The sequence below is a fragment of the Dermacentor silvarum genome, chromosome 4 (assembly GCF_013339745.2).
Source record: "Dermacentor silvarum isolate Dsil-2018 chromosome 4, BIME_Dsil_1.4, whole genome shotgun sequence".
Classification (NCBI taxonomy): Eukaryota; Metazoa; Arthropoda; class Arachnida; order Ixodida; family Ixodidae; genus Dermacentor; species Dermacentor silvarum.
The window spans coordinates 180,949,529-180,965,847 of NC_051157.2; the positions used below are offsets into that span (position 1 = coordinate 180,949,529).

A 16,319-nucleotide genomic window follows, 5' to 3' on the forward strand; every position below is an offset into this window, starting at 1 on the left:
GTTTCATCTTAAAGCCGTATGAATGACACACACTGATGTAAAAGGAGCTTTGAGGCGAGTTCTATACTCCAGTTATTTTTTCTGCCACATGATACGCTGCTTTACTTTTTGCATCTGATCTAGTATTACTTGTGGCAGATCGCTCTATGTTTGACAGTTTTTTCTTGTATGTGCGCGCATGTGCACCGCAGCGCCTTCTTATAATAAATTACTGGCGAGAGCATCGTCCGTCCATGTGTTTGTCTCAATGACAAAGTAGCTTTTGCGCTGTGGTTTCTGCATTGAATAGGACGGTTGCGCAATTTCAGTGCGATGAAGCGGTGCCGGCAGCCACTCATCACCCACAATAACAGAATCTGAGGAAAGGTATTTACAGATTATTCTTTAGGCGTCGGTGTCAATGAAACTTAAAAAATACTCGGTATACATATGGGAGAAGGCATTCTATATTCTTAGGCAAAGAAAACGCCTCTGGAAATGGTATTTTGATAGTTCACACTAACATACCGTTAAATTATGTAGTAGGATAGTTAAAATTGTGATTTTGATTAGACATCAGAAAAACATTTATCACACAAAAAACAAAAAGAATGCTCAGTAAGATGCTTTATTTTCGTGCACACGCAAAAAACGTTATTTGACAAGATACAGATAACGTAGAAGAGTATCATATAATATTCAGAATGAGAAACAATGCTAGTGTACAAATATGCCATGCAGTACGGATGGCAGCTGAGAAAAAGACATGCTCAAGAAAACACAACAGTAGTACGTTACGCCATGGCACAAACCTACACCTATTAATACATGGTAAAGCAGTATCAGTGCGGCCGAAAGTTGACGGGCAATTGGTTCTTGCGCTAAGAGCTTGTCCTTTCCAAAAAGCGGCTCTGTTGCGATCAAAACGATACTCCAGGTGTAAGAGATAGCACGTTTTCTTTTGAGCCGAGCCACTATTTGCAAAGAATATGCCATGCGCGGATGCTCAGGAGATTCATTTCATACTGGGCGCGCATGCACAATCGAGTCCTTCATTTTAAGACCCCTATAGTTGGATACAGCCCAAGAACGAAGTGGCAAACACCTCTCAAAGCGTGTCTTCCAACCAAGGGTATCGATCGTTTGTCATGACGTCCTGCTTAATCCCTAGCGTGACATCGCAGTTGGCTGGTACGAGCTTCTTCGAAATGCCATTAACCGCAACATCATCGTTATTGGCCGCTGCCATTTACCGGATTGAAGGTAAATGAGGTAAAAAGTTTTTTGAGTTCTATCCGAGTGTAGTTGATGAAAAGCGCAAGTTACATTTACAAAATAGCTGTATATATGCAGTGAACATTGGTGAGCTTGGCTTCATATGCCACACAAAAAGCTGGCTTAACTGGTATAAGTGGCGTAGCGAGTCTCGCCTTAAAATGTGGACTAGCTGGCGCTCATCACCTGCAATACCACGGGTATACTTGCCACCATTTTTTGGGGGCCTTGCATTCATTGTATTTAAGTGACTGACACACACATTGAAGTAAACTGTAAATAGCTCCTCTACAAGCTGCTATTTTGATTTTCAGTAAAACAGGCAACGGATCCTAACAATCACGAAAAGTGCGATCGAGAGGCTGTATCTTCGGGTATATTTGTTCAGTGGAAAGCAGAATCTATAGTGCTGCATTTCCGATTGAATAAGAGTTGACGACGTGCGAGGTGATGGAGTCCCAGCAGAATATTCAGCATTCTGAGGAGAACCCCATTTTTATGCAACGTACAAATTGCCGCAGCAAGAACGCTAATGAGCAGGCCGGAAGAATTGAAAAAATGCAGCATTAGGGGATGCTTGATACGAGCAATAAGAAAGGCGCCTTACCTCGCAAACAACACCGTTTCTTGTCGGAACAAAGTTCTTCCGGCCAATGTTGTGCAGCCACTGCTTCTTGCTCAAGCCATCACGCTTTACTTGCGGTATCGTAAAAACTGCATTGCCATCATCACACTTCTTGCTGCAGTTATATGCGCAGCAGCACGGCATAGCGCCAGCAGACAGTGCATGAAACAGCGTGCAATGTTAGCGTGCGATGTTCTCTATACGCCGAGCCAGCTGACCTGAGGCGCAAAATGGCGCGAACGAAAAAGCAAAACGCAAGCAAAACGCAAGCTCCACTCGTTTCCAAGGGCAACGGCAGGGAGACCAATCATCGTGCAGGAAAACGGGAGCAGGACCGTCTGCCACATAGGGGACTCGGGAGGGGCGAGGAGGAGGCGAGGAGGTCGCGTGCCGGCCACAGAGTAGAAAGAGTGGCGGTACTTTCCGCCGACGCGCGACCTCCTCACCTCCTCCTCACCCCTTACGAGTCCCGTCCGCGGCAGACGGTCTTGCGCCCGTTTTCCTGCACGATGACTGGTCTACCTGCCGTTGTCCTTGGAAACGACTGGAGCTTGCGTTTTACTTGTGTTTTGCTTTTTCGTTCGCGCCATTTTGCGCCTCAGGTCAGCTGGCTCGGCGTATAGAGAACGTCGCACGCTAACATTGCACGCTGTTTCGTGCACTGTCTGCTGGCGCTATGCCGTGCTGCTGCGCATATAACTGCAGCAAGAAGTGTGATGATGGCAATGCAGTTTTTACGATATACCGCAAGTAAAGCGTGATGGCTTGAGCAAGAAGCAGTGGCTGCACAACATTGGCCGAAAGAACTTTGTTCCAACAAGAAACAGTGTTGTTTGCGAGGTAAGGCGCCTTTCTTATTGCTCGTATCAAAGCATCCCCTAATGCTGCATTTTTTCAATTCTTCCGGCCTGCTCATTAGCGTTCTTGCTGCGGCAATTTGTACGTTGCATAAAAATGGGGTTCTCCTCAGAATGCCGAATATTCTGCTGGGACTCCATCACCTCGCACGTCGTCAACTCTTATTCAATCAGAAATGCAGCACTATAGATTCTGCTTTCCACTGAACAAATATACCCGAAGATACAGCCTCTCGATCGCACTTTTCGCGATTGTTAGGATACGTTGCCTGTTTTACTGAAAATCAAAATAGCAGCTTGTAGAGGAGCTATTTACAGCTTACTTCGATGTGTGTGTCAGTCACTTAAATACAATGAATGCAAGGCCCCCAAAAAATAGTGGCAAGTATACCCGTGGTATTTCAGGTGATGAGCGCCAGCTAGTCCACATTTTAAGTCGAGACTTGCTACGCCATTTATACCAGTTAAGCCAGCTTTTTGTGTGGCATATGAAGCCAAGCTCACCAATGTTCACTGCATATACAGTGGAATCTCGATGATACGATCACGGCTAATACGAACTTCCGGATGATACGAATTTTACTGCGATCCCGGCCAAGCCCCATTACTTTGCAACGTGCTAGAAAACGGTTGTTACGAATCGATTTTCGACCCGCGTCGGTTGATACGAATAAATGTCGCCCCACCGACGGCCGCAAAGAAGAACAGCGCGCAGTCACATGCTTTCTCCCTTTCTCTTTTGGTGCGGAGGCGCGGACGCGACACCGGACAGCGCGGAGGCCGCGTCTGGGCGCGAAGAGTTCGAAGCGGTGGCGCTTTTGTTGCCTTTGTGCTTTTCCTCCTTTTCCGCGTGCCATCGAACGGAGTGACTGCCATGCTTCGGGCCGCGGTCTTTGTGTTTGCGCCATTTTGCCTAGTCGCAGCGAGCTATGTCTACCGAGATACGATCTCAGCTGATTCGCGCGGCCGTACGCCGACCGAGGCGCGGGAGCCTCCGTTGGCGTGTCTTCCGTCGGCTGCGTTATCGGTGCCGATGGCACAGGGCGATTGTCGGTTTCGCTGCTGGAGTCACACGGTGCAAGATAGCGCGAGACGTAATCCACGGTGCAAAGTTGCGCTCGGTCAGTCGGGTGATCCTCCGCTTCTCCCGCAAATCGCCGTCTTTTTTCTTGCCTTTGGAGCGCTCCCGTATTCCGAAGGCGTGCTTCGTCCAAAGTTTATTCGCTAACGAGCGACGATCCATCACTAACCTGGGAGCTCTCAGTAATCCGAATTTTGTGTGTCAAGTGAGGACGCCGGCGTGGTTTACGAAACAGGCAACTGCGGTTGCCATCTTGCCCCTGCCACAGCAGCAACCAATGAAGAGACGCCTTTCAGCACGGCAGCCAATCGGAGGCCCGCTTTCGTCGGAGGGCCCGTGTGACTACCTATCCCAGACCTGCGCTTTTTTTGTGTTTGTGCGTTTGTTACAAGATGGCGACGACGGACGAATTGAGAAGCGGAACGGCAAAACATTGAGCTTTCGAACGATACCAAGATGGCGGCGCTCGGTGGCGAGAAATACGATATGGCTCCGTGAACTGCGGTAATTTTGCGCGATTTAAAGCTGTTTTCTCGCCCTGCGCACTGATGAAATAAACTTTTTCGACCACTTTTAGTGTGTTTTCAGCCAAACGATTTTGATGCAGCGCAGATTAGGCATTGCAGATACCCAAACGCGTGGTTTTCAAAAATTGATTTTTCTCGCGATTTTCACGATCTGATCCCCGCGTCCCCCCTTAATTTAGCTAGTTTTAATTATTAAGTGTTTCGATGATATGAATTTCGGCTAATACGAATATTTTTCGTGACCCCGTGAGATTCATATCATCGAGATTCCACTGTATGTATACAGCTATTTTGCAAATGTCACTTGCGCTTTTCATCAACTACACTCGGATAGAACTCAAAAACCTTTTTACCTCATTTACCTTCAATCCGGTAAATGGCAGCGGCCAATAGTAATGATGTTGCTGTTAATGGCATTTCGAAGAAGCTCGTACCAGCCAACTGCGATGTCATGCTAGGGGATTAAGCAGGACGTCATGACAAACGATCGATACCCTTGGTTGGAAGACACGCTTTGAGGGGTGTTTGCCACTTCGTTCTTAGGCTGTATCCAACTATAGGGGTCTTAAAATGAAGGACTCGATTGTGCATGCGCGCCCAGTATGAAACGAATCTCCTGAGCATCCGCGCTTGGCATATTCTTTGCAAATAGTGGCTCGGCTCAAAAGAAAATGTGCTATCTCTTACACCTGGAGTGTCATTTTGATCGCAACAGAGCCGCTTTTTGGAAAGGACAAGCTCTCAGCGCAAGAACCAATTGCCCGTCAACTTTCGGCCGCACTGATACTGCTTTACCATGTATTAATAGGTGTAGGTTTGTGCCATGGCGTAACGTACTACTGTTGTGTTTTCTTGAGCATGTCTTTTTCTCAGCTGCCATCCGTACTGCATGGCATATTTGTACACTAGCATTGTTTCTCATTCTGAATATTATATGATACTTTTCTACGTTATCTGTATCTTGTCAAATAACGCTTTTTGCGCGTGCACGAAAATAAAGCATCTTACTGACCATTCTTTTTGTTTTTTGTGTGATAAATGTTTTTCTGATGTCTAATCAAAATCACAATTTTAACTATCCTACTACATAATTTAACGGTATGTTGGTGTGAACTATCAAAATACCTTTTCCAGAGGCGTTTCTTTTGCCTAAAAATATGGAATGCCTTCTCCCATAGGTATACCGAGTATTTTTTAAGCTTCATTGACACGACGCCTAAAGAATAATCTGTAAATACCTTTCCTCAGATTCTGTTATTGTGGGTGATGAGTGGCTGCCGGCACCGCTTCATTGCACTGAAATTGTGCAACCGTCCTATTCAATGCAGAAACCACAGCGCAAAAGCTACTTTGTCATTGAGACAAACACATGGACGGACGATGCTCTCGCCAGTAATTCATTATAAGAAGGCACACTGAATATAATACCTGCGGTGCACATGCGCGCACATACAAGAAAAAACTGTCAAACATAGAGCGATCTGCCACAAGCAATACTAGATCAGATGCAAAAAGTAAAGCAGCGTATCATATGGCAGAAAAAATAACTGGAGTATAGAACTCGCCTCAAAGCTCCTTTTACATCAGTGTGTGTCATTCATACGGCTTTAAGATGAAACCAATCTCCTCATAAACGTTGCCTTCAGCATTCTCCATGCTGTTATCACCATTTTTCAAAATATTCTACGCCACTGGGGCGCGCAACTGGCCCAAAATAATGCGCCTCCATCGAATTCTGAGGCCCGTCCGCGAGAGCCCAGGCGCAATAGCGTGCCGTGCGCAGCGCGTGCAGCCGGCGGGCGAGGAGAATTGAGGAGGAAAGCGCGCGCATGGAGGAGAGTGTCGCTACTTTCAAGATCAAGGGGCTTTAAGCAATGCCGGTCGGAGGCGCCGCCATGTGATTTGGCGCGCTGTATGTTCGAATTAACCATCGCAAATGCTTTCGTGTTCAAATAACCGGATGTTCCCCGTGATACTTCGCCAATCTATAATGTACCAGCATGTTACGTTGCGTTTGAATGGGGCGGTCACGTAAATTTAGCGGTGCAGCCAGCTTGTACGTTTCAACAAGCGACCGATGCGTTTCAACAAGCGACTGGCATGTTGCAGATACGATGCACCCACGCGGACCTTATCGTCAAAATTATCTGCGATGTTGACAAGGTGCGCCTAGTGCCAGTAGCTTCGTATGCACTGTGCCTTCGACGTTTAGTTCCCGTTGAAGCGAGAGACAGCGCAAAGGTCAATTCGCTCGCTGCTGCTGCTGCGTTTTTGTTTCTTCACCTTTCGGGTGAAACTGCGGCTTTTTTTTTTCTCTCTCTTTTTTTTTCGCGGTCCTTGAAAAACGTATCAACGGGACGTTTTCTTCTTGTCCAAATCATCAACGATCGCCTTCTGAAAGGCGTGTAAGTGGGCGCACGTGATCTTGGGAATGTTTTCGCACGCCACTGAATGCCTGAGCACGTCGAGTGCAGGGAGCGTTTTGACCGTCGGGGCTGCTGCGCCTCGGTCGTCGTTGCAGCAGCGGTCCTCGTCTACTTTCTCGCTAAGCATCAGCTAGGCTGTGATGTGGTCCGGTCTGCTCGATGTGGTGACCAATGAGAGATTGCGCAGCCGCGTGATGTAGTCGGTTGCTTGGCGACTATGGATCCCGCTGTGCCGGCTTGTCCGTGCCGGTGGCCCCGCTGGCTCGGCCGCCGCCGCTGTTGCTCACGCGTTCGTATGATCCGTAGCGGTATGGCAACACGTTCGGAACAGCCTATTTTTTTCGTATTGTGAGCAATGTATTTCGGCCGGGGAATATTATGAATTCGTATCATACCGAAATTCGCACCAGCCGGGTTCGTATCACCGGGGTTTTACTGTACCTCTGGGAAGGCACCCGTGAGATGGACTTGTCAAGTAGCAGCGAGAGCAAAAGCGACGACGAACTTCCATAAATAAAGTATGTGAGATCACTTGGCACTGTTTACACTGTTATTTACAACAGTCACAGCAACAGCACGAGGTCTTTTGTGGAAAGATATAAGCCTGACTCGTGTAAGAGCCGCACCCCGTCAAAATCGCGGGAAATAAGTGCGGCCCTTACACGAGCATATACGGTGTACCTGCCAACATACCGAATTTTTCGTAATGTTTACAAATTCTAGCTTGTTTCAAAATTTTAGAAACTCTTTTCACGAAAAATAACTGCTGTTTGCAAAAAAGATTCAGTTGGCGATCTGCAAATCTTTCAATGGAATTCTGATGGTCAAAGGACACGAGTGGGGTACCTGCTTCAAGCAATTTTGTACATACTAGATCCTGAAGCATTTGATGTCGACGAAAGTAAAGTAGCTGAAAAAGTGTTTGTGATCTAAAATCAATGTGTTGCTTGTCAGTCCTTGTTGCTGTTCAAAGATTACTGCTGCTTGTGTGCTGCATCCACAGGTTCATAACAATAATCAACCAATCAATCAATCAATCAAATGTTTATTATAGTGCCTAGGAACAGCTACAGAGCCTTCGTACTGGTGCACATAAAAAGTAATGCGCGAAACAAATTGCACAGAGAAGACAAATGTGGTAGACAGAACAATGTGAGAAAGAGAAACAAATAGGGAAACAGAAAAGGAGGAGGCACACTTAAAAGAGAGTTAATCATACAACATGCTTATACACATATATATGAAACACAAGAAATGAATAATAATGCTTTTACAACTATAACGTGAAGTGATACTGCACCAAAACAGAAAAGGAGAAATAAAAGTGGATGTCCCCAGGGCTTTATTCATCGTTACTGCAAACTTTCCCCGCAAAATAAAATGAAAGGACGAGTGCTGACATCTTTGTTCCTGTCCACAAGAACACGTTGTAGTCCTCCGTGACAACAGCCATGGTTATTTTACAAACAGCCCTTCAGAAATGCCCGCGGCACAATCAACCATGACAAAAGCTATCACGGATGACGCAGAGATGCACCACGTGACATCAAAGATTGCTCACTTGACATGCCTACACAACAGTGCTGATCGTGTTACTCAAGGTTGCACTTAATAAACTGTAACCACATTGATGCGGCAGTACTACCTCCTAAATCGGGAAGAAAATGATGGCGCAAAATGCACAGTGGTAACTCCCAGCTTGCTACTCTCGTGCAAGGCCTAATGACAGTGTCCATAGAGAGCCCAGTGAGTAGACGAAAATAAAATTTAAAAAAAGCTCGTGAAATTCATGTCATGAACCCAAATATAACACGAGACACGTTCTGAGCCCAGAAATTTCTAAAAAGAAAAAGCTTGCATTATATTTGTGCAAATACGGTATGTAGGAATATACACAAAGAGTGGCAAGGATTTCACAGGGCTGGTAATCTTTCGAGTTTCCTGCTGTGAGAAAAGAGATATTCGTGACATGCATATTCCTGACAACATCGTATAGCGAATATAAGAAGCCCCCAGAAATCTCTCTAATCTTGGCATGCAAGGATAGCATTCAAAGTATGCAAACGTCGCATGAGTGTCTCACCAGTTGCCAGCAGCTGGCCCTCCTTGTTGTAACGCCAGAGGTCCTCGGGAGAAGCCCCGAGCACGGTGCAGACAGCCATGAGGACATCGTACGAGAGGAGCCGGTCATTCTCACTGATTGCCACCACCGTAGGGATCTGCTTGCGAGCCACAGCCTCTAGGAGCCTCTCGCCACCCTACCACAGGGGCAGTGCAGAGTACCTTGTTTTATTTGATCTATATATAGTTACTTATAGTGTTAGTTATATAAATAAGTACATATATAGTATATCTATATATATATATAGAGAGAGAGAGAGAGTTACAATTATATTTGTAAGTTAGCTACATCTAAATTTAGTTACTTCATTTATTAATTTATAATCAATTGAAGCACCTGTTCAACGTAAAGTTGTAAATTTATACCTTTCTCACACTTGTGCTCAAGTGTGAGAAAGGTATAAATTTACAACACAATAGTTAGCAAACTATTGTGTTGTATTTTAATCGCACTGTATTATATTTTATATTTCATTTCTCCTAATTAGGCTGTGAATGTAACCCCTCTGTATTGTCGTTCCCCTCTACGTAATGCCCGCAAGGGTCCTTCGTTATATGAATAAATAAATTGATTAAATAAATCAACCGTACAGTGCAAAATTTGGTGGCTCAATGGCTAAAGGTAGCGGTCACATACCAGTCACACGGCTGTGGCACCCAGAGTTACAATACACACAACATAACAGTGTCACTTAACAGAAAGCATAGTACTTTACAGAATACAGACAAAAAGAAACTGTACACACATTGCCCATAATTTACTAGACTAATTTACCCCCACCACAGAATTAAGTAGTACGCCTTAGGGTATATATTACTTAACATGCAGACACAAAAAGGAAGCATACAGATAGCATTTGCATATATATCGAGGAATATTTCTAAACTTGTTCTTTTAAGAGTACTGACACAATTATTTGGGCTCTGTATTTTGCATGTAGGTATTGATCCAGTAATCGTGCTATAGAAACTAGTTTGCTCCAGAATGCGACGATTGTTTAGTTTTATGCTCATATCTCGCAACCAGTCGCGGTTTCATTTTCGAAGAGCTCTTCGTGCCCCAGGATGTTAGATGCATGTTCGTAAACAGTGATTATCCTGAGAGTGCGCAGACTTGCGACGGACGCTAGCACACCGCCTACCATGCCATCTGTACTGCTGTTTCATCTGCTAGTTTGCTGCTGGTTTGGTGGGCAACCTGCGCATTGCTACACCATCGTAATAAGTAAAATCTCGTTATTACGAACCCCGCATTAACGAACTTTTCAGAAATCCCCTGCTGACTTCTTATAGTTTCAATGTAAAAATATTTCAGTACTATGAACTTCAGAATATAGAACTTTTTAGAATAACGATCGTTACTCAGTTTCCGTGTCATGTTAACAACACCTCAGTACTACGAACTCATATTCAAAAATTTGGCATTCTTAGATTTTCGTGTATCCAGTCACGGCAGCCGAAAGAGGAGGCTAGCAGACGAAAAGGCGCAGAAAGCGGAGACCGTGGCGCACGGGTCCAAAAAACCTGAGACGGCGCCTGAGGAAAAAGAAAGAAAATACGCTGGCACGCAGCATCAGCGCACTGGGAAGTGGAGCGGCCGCCTCTCGAAAGGCCAATCGCCCATGCATGACAATCACTCCACGAGTTCCGAAAAAGACTCAAAAGCAGTGCGGGCAGCGCGACGATCAGGCGAATCGGTGACAGCGGCTTGTCACAAGGGTCGCCCGCTTCCCTTGTGGTTCTTTTGCGCATGCCTTTTCCGCGGTCCCCTGAAGTTCGTTATATCGAGATTTTAGTTTGTTGCACAGAAGTTCACCAAGCAGTATGATTCCGACATTAGAGCATTTTAGCCACCATTCGTAAACTTCTTACCGTTTGCAGTTTGCTGGGTTCCCAAAGAGGTGTACAGCAAGAGCAACGTTGGTAGCGACATCTGGTGACAAAGTTATCTAGCCAGAGAGCATGGAAAACTAATACTGCAACTTGCAAATTACTTAAAACTTACTCACAAAGCATTGGTAGTGACATATTCGTTTAACGTGCAGTACTTCTTTTATAATTCCCTTCAACAATAACATTGATGCGACAAAAAAAAAAAAAGATTCGAATCCATTGCCACCAGCTTTGCTACTGCCGGCCACGGCATCAGTAAACCTGGTAATCCATAAACGGTAAGAAGCTGGCATGTACACTGCGTGTGCACACGTAAGCACGCCTCACCTGCGGTCAATGCAAGACACCCAATGCAAACAATGGTGAAACGTCTTCCGAATGACGAGACAAACCAATGGCGTCACCACCGCTCAAACTCGCAACATGACATTTTTTTACAAACAGGACCTACACTGATGATTACATCGATAGGTGCTGCACTTCCTGGTTTGTCACTTGCGTGAACTTCAAAATTATTAAAATGCATTCTAAACTGCATTTGCTATTGCTACTTGACAGATGATACCTATGAGCTAGCTCGCAGCAAAGTAATCTTCTAATATTTCGAGTTTGAATTTTTGTGTCAGTACCTCTTAAAATTAGGGTTTAGCCTATTTTCTACAAAATACCAAGGATGATGATCCTTCTATTCCATCTCTAATAAGATTTCAAATGTGCTTTTGCAATGTAAGGCGAGATGCAGGTAGAAAAATCACTTCCTGTTATCATTTTTTAGTATTTGATTGCAAAATTATGCCTTAACATTCTATTTTCATGTGTAAAAAGTTTCTTTAACCAGAATACTGAAGAAAATTATTGCAATTGTAGCATGGTAGCTGTAGACGCTTCATTCTTCCGTTCATGCTCTATACTTACGAGGCTCACAACCACAAGTTTTGCCTAGAAGCTGAGCTTTCTCAGTATAACAACTGAGCACTAGCCTTGGCTTAGTCGGCACCAGCTCATTCTTCACTTTTCACCAGCCCTCAAATGAACGCTATACTTCCTACATATGACAAGTGGACAAACAAAAAGCTGTTGTCTCGCTGTATTCAGGACAAACCCCAAAATGCAGCTGAGTCTTTCAACAACAAGAGTCGGTTGCTGTGCCCTAAACAGGATTTGCTTCACGCACTGTTGTGGAGATGGCCACTTCTGTTGCCATACTGTGGTTCAATAAAGGCTTTGAAGAGGTTCTACAGGCGTTGGGCATCATTCCAACTCGGGAGCTGATTCACTCGGAGTAATCAGAGAAGACCAGAGAAGAACCAGAGAAATCTTTAGAACGCAGACAGCTGTAGATGGATCTCATCATTGCTGTAAAGCAAAGAAAGCCCGGCTGAAGGAGGAAGCTCGCAACGGTTCTGAAGGCACCACCTATGCAGCAGGAGAATTCTGAAGTTTTACACTTGTTCCGGAAAGACTAGTCTGCATTCTGGCCAAGTTTCATGCAAATCGTATGCAATGGTATGAAGCATGCTTCGAAACTTTCAAACTCGTTTGTTTCTTTTTACAATATTATGTTGCTTTTACTGCTTGTGTGCAAAATTCTTGTACTACTGTGACTCAGTCTCACCCACATTTAGCATGGACATGCCCAGTGTCTAGGCTTTAATGTGATTTGCAGCAATACACATTTAATACGCATTTTAGAAAGCCAATCATTAATGTTCTCATTAACTGCAGCAGAGATTAAAAATCTTCTGGTTGAGAATTACATGCATTACAGGACGAGCTATCAAAGTGGTTAGTTTAGGTGTGGGCCACCATCCTGTTTGTGACTGTCGCGGAGTCATTTAATAAATGCAGAATATGAAAAGTGCTACAGACTGTATGGAGAATGACATGTTGTGGTCCTTCATAGAGAGTGATGAACTGCTGTTTGAGAGTGATGACGACAATAAATAAATAAATTTATATTCTGTGAAGGTAAGGTTCACTAATTTTGTCTATTTCTAGTCGCCAGAATCGGAGGCATATATATGGTACGCTTTTCTTGCTAAAAAATCAGGTGCACATGGGATTTCTACTTTAAGCACTGTGTCAATTCTGCAATTAGTTTTCTATTTTGAACCCACAAGAAGTAGGTGCGTATTCGATTCTGGGGTGTGTTATAATCAAGGCAAATACTGCCAAATGAATCTGCGGTGTGTTTGGGTGTTTATTCTGCCTCTCGAATTTGACCGATTTCATTGGTCGCGTCTGAGTCGAATCAACGGAAGTTGATTGTATTGCAGTTTTGGTTTCATACTGGTATCATACATAAATCCCAAATTTTAAGAAAATATTTTAGGGAAAAAAGTGAATTACAATCAAGTAAATACAGTATTCTAACAAACTTGGTATGCAGTATTCTAACAAAATTGGACCATACTTACGCAACAAAAATTTCCAGAAGATTCAAGATTCCGTTTTAAATCACCTTTATATGCTATGTAAACTATATTTTTGCAGCAAACAAATAATTACTGCCATACGGAGTGCTCTAGAGTGGTTTCACCAACGATCTTTCATTCCTGCTTCGTATGGTTGACCCAACATTCGACTCAAATGTCTCTTTAGGGGTTGGTAACAGATGGCATTAGGCAATGCTTGGCTCAAACCTGGCAGACGACTGATATGATCAAGAGGGTGAGATACTCGCCTTGTTGAAGCCTGACCACATGTACGTGGTGAGCGAGAGTACGATGTCTTGCACCACAGGCTTGACGGGCATGATTCCCGAGTGGATCATGAAGAGCACCAGCGTGGACACAAGAGGGCGCAGCACAGGGAAACGGTACGCCTGGATCATACACTCGGTCATCCAGAGCGGCTTCAGGAGGCTGTCAGTCAAAGGCACACAAATGGTACGAAAAGGTGACTGACTGTACGAAAGCTGCTATTTCACACCGCACCCATCATAAAAAAACTCGCAAGACCAATTTTACCACTGGGTAAAATGTTTGCGCTAATGACACTAAGCTTGCATGGAGTGTGCTGAGTGTTCTGTGCAAGCGTTACTAATTTGTCATTAGACAAATTTATTTCTGCAAAGCTTTCTGACCGTGGGCGAGTCCTCCAATAAAACCTGGATATAACGAAATTGAAAAATTCCCCCAAAACTTCGTTATAAAGAGGATTTCGTTATATGCAGGTTCGGCACGAAAATTCGAAAATGAAACGCTTACCGTATTTACTCGATTCTAACGCGCCCTCGATTGTAGTGCGCACCCGTTTTCCGTGACCAAAAGAGAGGAAAAAAATCCTTTACAGTACCGTGCACCTCATGCTTTGGAATCACACATCCTTGGAATGCCACACCAGGTAGTGGATGCGTGGACGCATGTTGTTTCGCACAAGCGCGAGGCGTCGCAATCGAAGAGAGAGCAACACGATGGCATTGTAGCGTCGTGCAGTGTCACCTGTTGTCAGGTTAGTGAAGTGAAGCACAGAGACTTGTGCAGTAACCAAAGAGTGGCGCTGCCAGCGCGTTGAAAAAAAAAGTTTTTACTGGAAAAGGAGAGTGCTGGCTTGGCGGGCTAGGCCAGCTGCAGCAAGCGACGGGATCAGGTTTGAATGAAGGGAGAGGGAAAGGTCACGCCCGTGGCAGCAAGATCACCGGGTCGAGGAATGCAGGCCCGCCTCGCGCACGCTCGCACGCACGCACACGTACGCTCGCTCTCGCCTCGCAGTCGCCGTGAATTCGAGCACGCCAAGCGCAACGCCGCCGCTTCGCATTCCGTCGTGGCAGAGAAGGTGCTTCCGGTTGCTGCTAGCGCAAAAATGACAAAATTTGGGGCGAAATCTCTAGGTTGTCGGCGGGGAAAATTCGTTATTTCGAGGGGGTCTCCCGCTGCCACTTCGTTACATAGAGGTCTCAAATAGATGTGCTTCTATGGAGTAATGGCGGGGAATAGAAAAACTTCGTTATATCCAGGAATTCGTGATATGGAGGTTCATTATAAGCAGGTTTAACTGTACTTTAGGGTACAGGAGAGGTTGGCTTGCTGCCTGAAGTGGCTGCACCAAGCTGTTGGTCGAAGGGCAGCTGCCGCTGGAGCTAGCGAAGCGGCAGTCGTCAGTCGAGCTGCTCTTGCGCTTGTGAGCCATCGCAGTCACTGAAATGGTTTAATTAGTACACCACACAGGGTGCTAAACAGAAACAGCGAAAAATACGAGGCCTTGCTGTTATGCTTTCCATCGAATGCGAAACAGCATAGCTCATAGAGAAGTTGGTGCTTCTCATTCAACTCACAGCTCACATAGGCGTGCGAACAAAACCTAGAAACCAATGACATCATTTTCAACTGCACATCATAAACGGAGAAGTTTTATCGCTGAAATGCGATCTGCTCGAACTCGCTGCTGCAGCTGTTCTATGAATATTTAAGGGGCTTCCTCTGTACCCGTCGAACTATCTTCTCAATCTCTATCTCAGTAGGAAGGAAAGTTGGGTGAATTGGTATAACTGTATTCTGTAAAAGCTCCACAAAAACTATTATTTAAACAGATGAATCGGAACGTGGCAGTGATAAGCAGCTCGCATTGCAGGTAAAAATGCTGACTGCAATAGCCAGGCTTCAATATCACTCTTGCAAAGAGAACTGGCATACCTTCACAACTCGTTGGGACGGAGCATATTCTGTGGTGACATGCTTTTGCTTGAGCACATGTAAAGGATCTTGATCTGATACTGTGTGTACATATACAGTATAAAAATCGTTGATACGATCCCGTTACATACGATTTTCCGGCACCGACGTTTACGATTGAGAACCCGAAAAATGACGCAGTACAGTTACGCTTCCTCTTTACCGGTTCATACGTTCCCAGACAACACTATTTTTTGGTGCCAACATTCAGTACGTTGCTGAACTGCGATCGTACAATTTGCTTTCCAGCCGCTAGATCCTATGTAAACATGAAGAGGTGCAAGGCGCGTGTTCAAGAACAGTAGTCGCTCCCCGCAGCAGCTTCCCCGCAATGCTCACCCGCTCGGCTCACCTGAAAACGGCATCGTGCACAGAGTTTCCTATTCCGGTAGCAGCAAATCTCCTCCCGGGTCGTTGCATGCCCCATTCACAGCTATCACTGCTAACCCTATTGCGATATCTTCTCCTATCTGTTTCACAGCGCACGGGGCATAGTGCAGTTGGAAGCGCACTGCACACTTTTAATAGGCAATAACCCAAATGTGCCATCATTCCCTGCTGCAGGCGGCGAGAACTGAGCCTCATGTTTCGCTCTGACGACATCGTAGGCATCGTATTCTGGCATCGTCCACCAGCTAGATTTAATTTCGGTTTCCCGTCGCTGTCTTAAAACACTACACAATAAACAAGTGACAACATGTGTCTGTTTGCTTGGGCCCCACCTGCTAGACGCGCGTTGGGCATTTCGCACAGCAACGATTTATGCAACATTTTATGTAGAGATTAGCAATTGAGTCTGTCATATTTTTTAGTGACTCCATCCGTTTTACTGGTTAGCATGTTTTTTCTGGCTTTTTTTTAG

General features: G+C 45.1%; 1 protein-coding gene across 2 annotated transcripts in view; it reads right to left on the reverse strand.

Annotated features, from left to right (window-relative positions):
- Nucleotides 1-16,319, reverse strand: part of LOC119450801 (uncharacterized) — a 57,431-nt gene that overhangs the window by 7,164 nt on the left and 33,948 nt on the right. For both annotated transcript variants that reach the window (XM_049666248.1, XM_037714298.2), the window contains exons 6-7: nucleotides 13,468-13,648; nucleotides 8,854-9,028 (exon numbers count right to left, since the gene is read on the reverse strand). In XM_049666248.1, coding sequence (XP_049522205.1) covers nucleotides 8,854-9,028; nucleotides 13,468-13,648 — 356 coding nt within the window. The remainder of the gene's footprint in view (nucleotides 1-8,853; nucleotides 9,029-13,467; nucleotides 13,649-16,319) is intronic.